Consider the following 14,010-nt stretch of genomic DNA (forward strand, 5'->3'; position numbering starts at 1 on the left):
CTCATGATCTTCCAGATCTAAAATCATGCTGGTTTGGGTTTTGAAGATCGTATTGTTCTATATAGTTTGTAATTTGGCATCTCATCACTCTTTCGATGACTTTAATTGTGTGTGATGTTAGAGCTACTGTATGTTGTTAGAACTACTGGTATATTTTTTATGCAGAGAAGCTGTCTGCACTCTTAAAATTTAAGATCTAAGCACATTCTCCAGTGGATAGCGAGTGCTCGTGTTTCCTCTAGCAAATGTGTCTAATTTATCAACATACCCAAGAGTTGCACATGTGTCTAATTTATCAACATGTCGGTTCTCAGAACCATTCATCTACAAATAAGGAATTACACTAATCCGGTGCAGATGCTAAATGAACGAACATGTTTTCTGTTTCTTTTTCAAATTCTGTCGGACTATTGGTTATGTCAGTTGGTCTGTGCGGCCTTCAGATGAAATGAACAAATTTCTGCATTCTCCACCCTGCTTTCTTTAGTGGGTCGCTGAACATCCACTCATATTGGACTTTTAGAATTTCGCTTATTTGCTGTTCATCGTCCGTATATGAACTTCCTGATATTAATGGTTCAGTTCTACAGGTAGTTCCTAACTAGGATTTTGCACATGTATAGACATATTTGGGGTTTCTTGCAATATCCTGGATGGAGTTTTGTTCCCTTTCTGTTTCTTCTGTCTGGTACGATAGTTTTTAAGTTTCTATTCTGCCTCAGTGATCTCTCGACTCAAATTATCTTTCCTTCATTATGACATATTCAAGTTTTTTCCAAGTTTCCTCAGTGGTACATAGTTAATGGGGACCTTTTATGCTTCTGTGTTCAACTTTTGCCAGTAGTGGTGGAGTTTTAGAGTGCTCATCTCTGTTTCCCAGGATATACCTGATAGTTCTTTGTTAATTCTGTTCCAGTCAGTTCTTTGGTTGTTGAAGTTTAATTTACTGAACATCCCTTCTCGTATATTATTGCTGGAGTTTCTTATCTCTGATCTTACACTAGTTCGTACTGTTATGATGTTGTGACCAGAGTATATTGATTTTCTCTTTGATTAGTTTCTCGTTGTTTGTGAAGATCTAATCCAGTGGCATTGGAAGACGACCAAAACGCAGTTGTGATTTACACAGATTTTGCAAAGACATTTGACAAATACGACCATGGAGTGATAGCACACAAAATGAGGACCATGGGCATTACACGGGGAAGGTAGGCAGAAGGATTTTCGGGTTCCTATCACACAGAACACAAAACGTCGTAGTGAACAGGGCAAGATCCAGCATCAGCGAGGTCAAAAGCTCAGTGCTCCAAGGCACTGTCCTGGCACCTCTGCTGTTTCTCATCCTTATAACATAGATCAAAACACCGGTCACACTTTTGTATCATCATTTGCAGATGACACTAAAATAAGCATGAAAGTCATTACGGTAGAGGACACAAAAATTACAGAAGACGTAAACAGGGTTTTCCAGTGCGCAGTGGAGAACAACATGACGTTCAGTGGTGATAAGTTCCAGCTGCTTAGGTATGGAAAGACTGAAGAACTCAAAAGGAACACTATACAAAATTCAAAAGGGTCACCAAATAGAACGTAAGGAACAAGTAACAGACCTGGGAATAATTATGTCAGCGGACCTTTCTTTTAAAGTCCATAACAAGACAAAGATCACGACAGCCAGGAAGATGACGGGGTGGGTATTGAGAACTTTCAAAACGAAGGAAATAATGCCGATGGTGACACTCTTCAAATCACTTGTGCTCTCTCATTTAGAATATTGCTCAGTGCTGACGGCCCCGTTCAAAGCAGGAGAAATATCAAAGCTGGAACAAATACAGAGATCGTTTACGGCTAACATTGAGCCAGTAAAGCACCTAAACTACTGGGAACGTCTTCAAGTCTTGAACATGTATTCACTGGAGAAGGAGGAGAGAGAGATACATGACAATATACACCTGGAAAGTACTCGAAGGCCTGGTCCCAAATCTGCACACTGCCATAACAACATACTGGGGTGAAAGATATGAGAGGAATTGTAAAATAAACCCAGTGAGGAGCAGGGGAGCGGTGGGGACAATAACATCCGGGGTCCCCAACTTTTCAACATCTTACCAGAAGATATCAGAAACACAGCTGGAACAAGTGTAGAAGCCTTCAAGAGGAAACTGGACAAGTATCTTCACCAGGTGCCAGATCAAACAGGCTGTGATGGATATGTGAGGCAGCGGGCCTCCAGCAGCAACAGCCTGGTTGACTAGGCAAGCACCAGACGAGCCTGGCCCATGGCCGGGCTCCGAGAGATGATTAACTCTCGAGACTCTTCAAAGGTATATCAAAGGTAAAGGTGTATTATTATTTCTAGTGGGATCAATTAACTTTTGGTTCAGTGCAAACTCACAAAGTCCCATTAATTCCCTGGTATGTACCTGTCTTGCTAGCGTGCTTCCAGGAGCTGTTTCTGGTATAATATTGTGATGAACCATCTTCTCTTTTACATATAGAAAATTGAAATCTCCGGTGAGGATAATATTTAGTGTGGGGTCGCTGCTGACGGTGGTTTATATGCAAAAATAATTACCAGATTCCTATTTTCCACTTTAATATCTAGAACTTCTACTGTATCATTTGATGAATCCACCAGTTCTGTGCAACTAAAAGTATATTTCACATAGTCCTACTCCTCCCTCTGACCTGTTAACCCTCTCACATCTATACATAATGGGGTTTTTATCGTTATCTCGCCTTCCAAGGCATCCTTTATATGTGTTTCTGTAAATGCTCCAAACATGACATTCGGTTCTGTGAGGAGCCTGCTAATTTAACTATGTTATTTTTACTTGATTTCAAGCCCTAAATGTTTGCAAAGAGGAAGAGGTTTTACTGTTGGGAATGTTCTGGTTTAGTGTGTGTTCTGTTAATACCACTAGTAAAGTACTACCTCGTACGGCACTTGGTGTACATAACCCTGCTGTCTCCATTATTGGTTATATACTTGTCTGTTGTACACTCGAAACAAGTGTACAGCTAATACTAGAGAAAGCATGGATATGTACACAAAGTACCGTACCAGGTGGTGCATTACCAGTGGCAGATTAAAATATCTATCGATGGACTTCAAACGTTCCCAGCAACTGACGTGCTTGACTGAATCTAGAAGAAATGCTGGCTAGACAAATAGAAAGTAATAGAAAATACTTTGTTATGAATGAGACACAAGTACAACACTTCAGTATCATTATATGCATAAATGTTTCGCCTGCGTAGCGGAATCTTCAGTCGAATAAAGTGATATAATACTAGAGACAGTGGAATTTTGAGGTGTTCAATCCCTCAGCCTGTGAAAAGTTCAAGGCTAGAACCACCTCCGGTATTGGGACCTTGTTGATGGCAGATGGAATTCTCGCTCATAACAAACAAATAAGCGAAGACTTGAACTCTTAATATGACTCAGTGAACCATTAACCTGATGGAGTGTAGGTGTGTGGGGGAGTGTTGGTGTGTGGTGGAGTGTTGGTGTGTGGTAGAGTGTTGGTGTGTGGTGAAGTGTGTTTGTTAGTGTGGTGCAGAGTGTTGGTGTGGTGGAGTGTTGGTGTGGTGGAGTGTTGGTGTGTGGTGGAGTGTGTTGGTGTGTACTCACCTATTTGTGGTTGCAGGGGTCGAGTCTTAGCTCCTGGGGAGTGTTGGTGTGTGGTGGACAGTGTTGGTGTGTAGTGAAGAGTGTTGGTGTTTGGTGCAGAGTATTAGTGTGTGGTGGAGTGTGTTGGCAGTGGCATCGTAAGGGGGGTGCGGGGGGGGGGCCGCTCCGGGTGACACCATTTAGGGGGGTGACACCATAGAGCCTCTTAAGAAGGTGACACTAATGACCAAAACAGTGCTGCACCAACATAAGAGAAGAATCCTTCGTTTCTATATAGCCTATTATATATTAACAAAGTACAAATAAGCCTATATAGGAAAAATCAATGATTTTGATGTGATAGATGATTTTGCAGGATTGAAGGGAAGGAAATGTAAGATCAGATTCACTGAGATGTTACCTGTACTCAAGGTCAAATGTAAGATCAGATTCACTGAGATGTTACCTGTACTCAAGATCAAATGTAAGATCAGATTCACTGAGATGTTACCTGTACTCAAGGTCAAATGTAAGATCAGATTCACTGAGATGTTACCTGTACTCAAGGTCAAATGTAAGATCAGATTCACTGAGATATTACCTGTACTCAAGGTCAAATGTAAGATCAGATTCACTGAGATGTTACCTGTACTCAAGGTCAAATGTAAGATCAGATTCACTGAGATATTACCTATACTCAAGGTCAAATGTAAGATCAGATTCACTGAGATATTACCTGTACTCAAGGTCAAATGTAAGATCAGATTCACTGAGATGTTACCTGTACTCAAGGTCAAATGTAAGATCAGATTCACAGAGATGTTACCTGTACTCAAGGTCAAATGTAAGATCAGATTCACTGAGATGTTACCTGTACTCAAGGTCAAATGTAAGATCAGATTCACTGAGATGTTACCTGTACTCAAGGTCAAATGTAAGATCAGATTCACTGAGATGTTACCTGTACTCAAGGTCAAATGTAAGATCAGATTCACTGAGATGTTACCTGTACTCAAGGTCAAATGTAAGATCAGATTCACAGAGATGTTACCTGTACTCAAGGTCAAATGTAAGATCAGATTCACTGAGATGTTACCTGTACTCAAGGTCAAATGTAAGATCAGATTCACTGAGATGTTACCTGTACTCAAGGTCAAATGTAAGATCAGATTCACAGAGATGTTACCTGTACTCAAGGTCAAATGTAAGATCAGCTTCACTGAGATGTTACCTGTACTCAAGGTCAAATGTAAGATCAGCTTCACTGAGATGTTACCTGTACTCAAGGTCAAATGTAAGATCAGATTCACTGAGATGTTACCTGTACTCAAGGTCAAATGTAAGATCAGATTCACTGAGATGTTACCTGTACTCAAGGTCAAATGTAAGATCAGATTCACAGAGATGTTACCTGTACTCAAGGTCAAATGTAAGATCAGATTCACAGAGATGTTACCTGTACTCAAGGTCAAATGTAAGATCAGATTCATTGAGATGTTACCTGTACTCAAGGTCAAATGTAGATCAGATTCACTGAGATGTTACCTGTACTCAAGGTCAAATGTAAGATCAGATTCACTGAGATGTTACCTGTACTCAAGGTCAAATGTAAGATCAGATTCACTGAGATGTTACCTGTACTCAAGGTCAAATCGGAACAAGTGTTTCTCTGATATTGCAATGTTTTTCTTTATTTTTTAGTTTTTTTTTTTGGGGGGGCAGTGTTGAAGATGAATAAATGTAGTATCTGTTGACGCACTCAAAGTGGTATTTGAGTTTATGTTTCCTCAATATTACTACGATTATTTATTTTATCATAAATAAAATTAAGAAGTATTCTCCTGTTCAGTTTATGGCCCTTAAACGTTCTTATTGTTAAACATTTGTCACTGGTCATGTAGTAGTGACGTAACTGGTCATGTAGTAGTAACGTAACTGGTCATGTAGTAGTGACGTAACTGTTCATGCAGTAGTGACGTAACTGGAGTTTACCTCCCCATCCCCCCGCCCTTGAATTTTATGGGGGGGGGGGGTGACACCAGCTCTAACGACGCTACTGAGTGTTGGTGTGTGGTGGAGTGTTGGTGTATGAGGGAGTGTTGGTGTGTGAGGGAGAGCGTTGGTGTGTGGTGGAGAGTGTTGGTGTGTGGTGGAGAGCGTTGGTGTGTGGTGGAGAGTGTTGGTGTGTGGTGGAGAGTGTTGGTGTGTGGTGGAGAGTGTTGTGTGTAGTGGAGAATGTTGGTATGTGGTGGAGAGTGTTGGTGATTGGTGGAGAGAGATGGTCTGAATGGGTGAGAGGTCACTCCGGGGAAGGGGGAGTGGTATGGACATGGGAAGGGGGCTGGCCTCGACATGCTAGGGACTGACCAAGACATGAGAGAGGGCTGTCCTGGACATGGGAGGGGGCTGACCTCGGCATGAGTGGAGGCTGGCCTGGGCATAGGAGAGGGGCTGGCCTGGACATGGGGATAGGGTTGGCGTGGACATGGGTAGGGGGCTTGCCTGGACATGGGGAGGGTGACTGGCCTGGACATGGGGAGGGTCACTGGCCTGGACATGGGGAGAGTGGCTGGCCTGGACATGTGATGGGGCTGGCCTAGACATGGGGAGGGGGCTGGCCTGGACATGCTAGGGGCTGGCCTGGACATGCGAGGGGCTGGCCTGGACATGGGAGGGGGCTGGCCTGGATATGGGGAGGGGCTCGCCTGGACATGGAGAGGGGGCTGGCTGGCCTGGACATGGGTACAGGGCTGGCCTGGACATGGGTACAGGGCTGGCCTGGACATGGGTACAGGGCTGGCCTGGACATGGGTACAGGGCTGGCCTGGACATGGGTACAGGGCTGGCCTGGACATGGGGGGTGTATTTGCAGTATGACATAGACATTGTCGGGTTTTAAAGCTGAAGGTTGAGGACGCGGGCCACATCTGGCCCTAGTTGGCCACCTTTCATGTCACCCCCATCCCTCCCCCCAGCCTTCTCCTTCCCTTCACCACAACCCTCCACAATACTCCACAATCCTCCACCACAATCCTCCCCCACAACCCTCCACCACAACCCTCCATCACAACCCTCCACCACAACTTTTCACCACCCTCCATCACAATCCTCCACAATCCTCTACCACAACTTTCCATCACAACCCTCCACCACAACCCTCTGTCACAATCCTTCACCACAATCCACCACCACAAACCTCTACCACAATCCTTCACCACAATCCTCAACCCTACACCATAACCCTCCACTGCAACCTTGCCACCACAACCCTCCACCACAACCTTCCACCACAACCCTCCACCAGAATCCTCCACCACAACCTTCCACCAGAATCCTCCACCTCAACCCTCCACTATAATCCACCACAGTCCTCCACAACAAACCTCCAATACATCCCGACCACCATAATCCTCCACCACAACCCTCTGTCACAATCCTTCACCACAATCCACCACCACAAACCTCTACCACAATCCTTCACCACAATCCTCAACCCTACACCATAACCCTCCACTGCAACCTTGCCACCACAACCCTCCACTGCAACCTTCCACCACAACCCTCCACCAGAATCCTCCACCACAACCTTCCACCAGAATCCTCCACCTCAACCCTCCACTATAATCCACCACAGTCCTCCACAACAAACCTCCAATACATCCCGACCACCATAATCCTCCACCACAACCCTGCACCACATCCTCCACCACAGCCAGGGCACATTCTACACTCTTGGATGCGTCGTGGAATTTCACAGTAAATAGTGACAGTTTTTGTATTTTCTACTCGCTAACTGAAGCGGTAGAAACATTCATCTTGCCTTACGTTACAACTTGCCAGCAGTTCAAGGACCAGTTACTGGTCCTTGAATTGCTGGGAGCATTGTCATGATAACTTATCAAACCCATCCCCAAATATCTCGGTACTTAGAGGCATCATTTTGAGATACCTTAAATGTAAGAATGTAGCAAGGACTAGAATAGCTGAGAGAGTCCATGGAGCTGGCTTGAAAGGACAATTCCATACCAATGAATTATTAAACCTTTGTAATATATTTGCCTTAAACCAACAGACTACTGAACCGACCAGACTGGGAAACATCTTAGACCTAGTCTGGGACATACTGGTGTCAAAAATTGCAGTCTTAGACCACATCATAAGTGAGGTATAAACCTGCATATACAGTGGCCTGGAACAGAAAAATGATGAATCATGAGGGTGAATTCAACAAATTTAATTTCAACATGAACATCAAATGGGACCAAATAAATAATGAACTTGAGGTAAGTTGAGATGATGATATGACCTTACCACAGATCTGACCCAGTTCATCAGGAAAATGAACGCATTGGCGTTCAAAGTATGCATCAGATACTTCTGTGGGAGAGAATTTGCAAAATCAAGAGAGAGAGAGAGAGAGAAAGGCACTCTCTCTCTGCAGGCAAAAATCATGGATAACAGATCTCAAAGGCAGCAGACTCTGTAAAGTATGAAGGAAACTATGGTTGGAGAGATGGCACACAGTGATTGCATCATAGAGTCCGGGAGAGACAGAGAAGGCAAAGAGCCATGAATTAAATTGGAAGAAACCCCAAATACTGCTTTTCCTATGTAAAATCCAGGGCAAAAACCACATCCTGTATAGGGCCTCAGCTTCAAGAAGACGGAACATACACTGATGACAAAAAGGAAATGAGTGAAATTCCAAGTCACAGTATGCCTGTGTTCAGTGAACCACTCATCCGTCTACAGATCGAAGACCCTAACAACTTTTTCATGAATGAGACTGTAAGCACAGCCAACATCTCAACAGTTTCTGATGTGGGGCTTTTCCCAGTTGACTTTGAAGAAGCCATCAACAGCATGCCCATGCATTCTGCTCCAGATGCAGACTCCATACTCATCAAAAATCACAAGAAATAACTGTCCCATGGCTATAGTAATTTATGGAGGAGCCTGGATACAGATGTCACCAAAAATTAAAACTGCTGATATTGGCACACTTCACAAAGGTGGCAGTAAAGCAATTGCAAAAGAGCTATAGACCAATAGCGCTAACTTCAAACATTATTACAGTCTTTGAACAGGTCCTAAAAAGCATGATGGCCAATCACACGGAAACGTAACAACGCACAGTCAAGGACAGAATAGAAAGAGGTCAGGTCGCTCCTGACTTTCACAATTGCTCGGGCATTTTGATATGGTCCTGGAGGCACTGGAAGACCAGCTAAATGCCAATGTAGGGTACACTAATTTTGCAAAAGCATTTGAATAGTGTAACCATAGTGTGATAGCAAAAATAATGCATGCAAAAGGAATGATTGGATAAGTGAGCAAATACACCTACCATCCGACTTACGACCTGCTCGACTTACGACCACTCGACTTACGACCGTGTTTTTATGCCAAATTTCTGGGAAATAAACAACTATTTGTGTTGTACACAGTGTTTATCCTAAACCTTACAGTATAAAATACAGTACTAACAGCATAAAAAGTAAAGTAAAACATGAAATACCAAAGTAAAACAATAAAGTAAAGTCATTTCAAAAATGTTTTGTTGATAATTCAGTAGTAAAGTTCGACTTACGACCATTTCGACTTATGACCGGTTTCTCGGAACCGAACTCGGTCGTAAGTCGGATGGTAAGTGTACATATCTAATGAGTTAACAGATATAACCTAGAGAGTAGTTGTAAACAGTGAGATCAGAGGCTGCCACAGAGAGTGGCTTTGTTCCTTAAGAGACAGTACTCGCCCCTCTTTTGTTTCTTATTCGATCATCCAACATCGACAAGGGCATAAGACATCCGCTGACAAGGACATCCTTTGCTGATAACACGAGAATCTCTGTAAGAATGTTGTCCATCGAAGATATAGCAAATCTTCAAGAGGATGTAGTTAATGTCCTCCAGTGGGCCTCAGACAACAATGTGATGTTTAACGGGGTCAGGTTTCACTTTCTCAGCTTTGGAATCATTCAGTAGAGCGAAAGTTCCATGGGCAAGACTTGGGTGTAATGATGTCAGATAATTTCACATTCAAGGATCACGTTAATGTTGCTATTGCTGCTGCTAGGAAAATGATAGGCTGGATAACTGGAACTTGAGATGCTGAGCTAATGGTGATACTCTTTTAGTCACTTGTGCTTTCCAGGCTAGAATATTGCTGTACACTAATGACCCCCTTAAAGGCAGGTGAGATTGCTGAGCTGGAAAATGTACAGAGAACTTTCACTGCCTGTATACATTCAATCAAAGATCTTTACTGCTGGGACTGCTTGACATCCTTTCAACTATACTCTGCAGAACAGGGGTCGGCAACCCCTGGCCTGCAGGCCACATCCGGCCCGCATGAGAGTTTTCGTTCAGCCCGCCAACTTAACACCTGGACACTATTTATCTAATTAGTATTGAATACAGATACAGTAGTTCACTTCAAGGTTAAGCAGTCCCTGGAAAAAGTTGCTTTGTATCCTCCCTCCTTAGAGTTTTTCACTTGAGTTTGTTATCTGGTGGTAAAACAACTGTACAGTAGGTATCTGTATTCGATAATAATGTTTATTTAATTATTTGTGATAAATTGTGTTAAGTATTATTAGAATTAGGCCAAAATTGGTTTAAAAAACTAATGGCAACCCTGAGTTTGAGAAAAAAAAATTATATTACATTTAATAACATGGCCCTCCTCCGAGCATAGCTGTCTGGCCCTCTCTCTTCAAAACGTTGCCGACCCTCGCTGTAAAACATAGGCGAAAAGGGTCCATTGTAATATACACCTGGAAAATCCTGGATGGACTGGTCCCAAATCTAAATACTGAAATTATACATTGGGCTGCTTGCTACCAACAGTAACACCCTGATTGATCACGTCTTGAGCCATCATTCCCTGGTCCCATACCAGGCAGTGGGGGCATAGACCCCCAAAAAATTCTTCAAATATTCTTCAGGTGTTGTGGCACTGGTAGTACACAGCAGGTGTTGAGGCACTAGTATTAATTACCCAGCAGGTGTTGTGGCACTTTTGTATTTCCTTGCAGGTGTTGATGACAATATGTTCCATCAGGTGTGGAGTGGTTGCAGGGATGAACGCTATTGAGACAGCCTCATACAGTGGGTCGGAACCTGGAGAGGACTTTAAAGAGCAACTCAGACACCATGCTGTTCTGGGCTTCCCCAGAGTGCCCTCATACTCTAGAACAGGTGAGTCACACATGAAAAGCTGAGTAACCAGTAATAGGCAAACGTTTGAGAGAGTGACAAGTTAGTAATAGGCATAAGTGTAACAGGTAAGTGGCCAGGTAGACAGAGAAGTTAGTAACTAACAAGCTTTACATACGAACCAAGTCTTCTGATACAATCTTCTACATGTCTTTCTATCTAGTGGCTATTACGCTACTCCAATAATCTCGCACTGACGAAGACTTTTTAACCTCTTCCCATTATACATGTTTCTGAAGTTTCCCAGTCAGTATTTCCATGATTTTTTCATTGAAATTTGTTAATTACTTTTATTATAAAGAAAATTGGTCCTTAACTGACAAAAAATCATGACAATACAACTACCTCTCCTCACTTAGCGACATACTTGTTTGCCGATGGCTTGGACTTACAATGAGGTGTCTGACCAGTATGCATACCTTAATAATGTATATTAGAGCTGATTTCCTATACAGTGGACCCCCGGTTTACGATATTTTTTCACTCCATAAGTATGTTCAGGTGCCAGTACTGACCGAATTTATTCCCATAAGGAATATTGTGAAGTAGATTAGTCCATTTCAGACCCCCAAACATACACGTACAAACGCACTTACATAAATACACTTACATAATTGGTCGCATTCGGAGGTAATCGTTATGCGGGGGTCCACTGTATTCTGTTTATTATAATATACAGTACACTACTATATAAACATTTAAAAATATACCAAAAATGTTATAAAAGGTGCAAAGGTGACATTAAAACAATATCAGAGATGGCTGACACAAACCCACTACCGTTATAGTATGCTCCTCCCTTAGTGATGAATTTGTTTACCGACGTGGTCTTAGGAACAAAACTCCATCGTTAAGTGAGGAGAGGCTGTATTATTAGATAATCTCAATTGTTTCAAAAACGTGATTATTGTTATATTAATAGGAGGAACGCTAAGCCCTTAGGGGTCGTACAGTGCCTGGGGAAATGGGAGGAAATCAGGTTCCATCCAATTCCTTGAATGAAAACCCCTTCATCAAACTTGAAAAACCACCCTTGAGGGTATTCAGATGTAAAAAATTGTAATATTTTTAAACTTACATACAGGGAAATATATTTTTTTGACCAAAGTAACCCAAATGGCGGCAACATTATTGTGAGGAGCCCCTTGCATGGAGGAACTCCTCACACTGTACAACACTTGAGTCATCATCATGAACAATACACAAAAAATAGCCTACACATAGGAGACAGAAACTTATGATGACGTTTTGGTTATTTTTTGTGTATTGCTCCAGTCACAGTATTGTGCCTTTTTGTCAAACATGAATAAAAATAATTAACACTGGCAAAAATGTGTATATCGAATGTTCATAAAGATATTTAAGATTTACCTATCATCTTGCATGTGTACAAGACAGAAAAACCTCCCTTTTCACTTATATTGTGTAAAGAGTTTGTAATCGTGTGACTCGGGCAACTGTGTCCACCATGTTGGTGGTCAAATCCACTGTTTTCATTCATTGGGAGTGATAATGCTGTAAAGTATGGGGCACACATGCCACAAAGTGCATTATTATTATGGATCTTGTAGAGCATAACATAGAACAAGAATTTGTGAGATATGCACATGTAGCAGTTTTAGGCTCATGTGATCAGTGCACATTGCTGCAGGTTTTGTTGAAATCACTAAAAGTGGTAGAGAAACCTCAGCATGTATCTTGGTGATGTATACGGCTTCTGTACACAGGAGAGGCAATGAAGTCTTACAGCAATACAGACAGTTGTGAATATTGGCTAGCTGGCTGAATGAATGATACACCACACCACCACTTGTTTGTAATAATCGAACACATCATTTGATCTTTAAAGTTCATTTGTGATCTCTGTAAAGATATACTTATTCATCAGGAAGATAAACATTATATCTAAAGAATTGAGTGCTCTTACTCTAATTTATGCAAATATATTATGATGCAATTTTCATTGTAGAATTTTAAATAATACAGTAGATTGTGTACTTGTATGTTTTAAGGAGTGTTATCAAAGTCATCAGTAAAATCAGTACTTTATTTTTATTCGTAGAATTTTATAGTGTGTGTGTGTGTTTTCAGGAGTGTTATCAGCATCATCATCAACAGCATCAATGCCCATGTGCCGCATATGTCACCACCCACAAGGTGACGGCCTCGACACACTCATCTCACCCTGCAGATGTGCTGGCACAATGCAGTTCATCCACCAGGGCTGCCTTAATGTATGTCATGGAAAACTTGACTTATATATTTTCACTCATAAAACTGCTTACCATAATAATCATGAAATAACAGACTACTGTGCTGGGATGAAAAAATATTCCATGCAAGAATTGTATTACTGAATATGCAACTACAATATTAGTAGACTGTTTATGTTAATAGACTTGTAATCGTTAGAGTGTGTATGGCCTTGACTAATTAATTTTGTATCAGTCTAAGATCCACATTAAATTGTTCAGTAATTTATGATGCCTCATAAAATTATGTCCATTTTGTTTCATAAGTTTTCTCTTATAATATTAGTAAAATTAAATTATCCATGCCTATGATAAGTTCCAAGAGCTTTTCTACTCCTGGAGCCCTGCCATAGGCCAGGCTCGTCTTGTGCTTGCTTGGTCAACTAGGTTGTTGGTGCTACTGACTTGTAGACCCACATATCTATCGCAGCTTGGTTGATCTGGCACCTAGTGAGGATATTCATCCAGTTTCCTCTTGAAGCCTTTTACACTTATCCCTGCAGTGTTTCTGATATCTTTTGGTAAGACGTTGAATAGTCTGGGACAACATCTATTCTCAGGGGCTATAGTGTAATAAGTTCACTATTTTGCCATTAAAATACTCCAGGTGCTATAGACTACCTCAGGTGCTACTGATTTTACTTTTAATACATTCTTTTACTATTATATCCATTAGCTCCTTTATTTTAACTGTAAAAATCTACTGTAGTTCATAAACTCACTTGTTAAAATAATTAAGGTGCTATTAGATACTTAAGTGTATAACTGAATTATCTATTCTGTAATAATCCCTTTTTCTTTCAAATTTTTACAAGTTTTAGATTAATCACGGAGTCTTAGTCATAAGTCTAGTTGTAGATTCAATATAAATCTTATATCATTTTACTCAGAAAATCTAGTTTGTAAAATTACTCTCATCCTATGA

The 14,010-nt window shown here is 41.5% G+C and overlaps 1 protein-coding gene across 1 annotated transcript in view; it reads left to right on the forward strand.

Moving 5' to 3' along the window:
* Positions 1–14,010, forward strand: part of LOC128698156 (uncharacterized) — a 542,913-nt gene that overhangs the window by 489,742 nt on the left and 39,161 nt on the right. Inside the window, exons 3-4 of the mRNA XM_070098656.1 lie at positions 10,679–10,815; positions 12,925–13,067. Coding sequence (XP_069954757.1) covers positions 10,679–10,815; positions 12,925–13,067 — 280 coding nt within the window. The remainder of the gene's footprint in view (positions 1–10,678; positions 10,816–12,924; positions 13,068–14,010) is intronic.

The sequence above is a fragment of the Cherax quadricarinatus genome, chromosome 63, assembly GCF_038502225.1.
Source record: "Cherax quadricarinatus isolate ZL_2023a chromosome 63, ASM3850222v1, whole genome shotgun sequence".
NCBI classification, from domain to species: Eukaryota; Metazoa; Arthropoda; class Malacostraca; order Decapoda; family Parastacidae; genus Cherax; species Cherax quadricarinatus.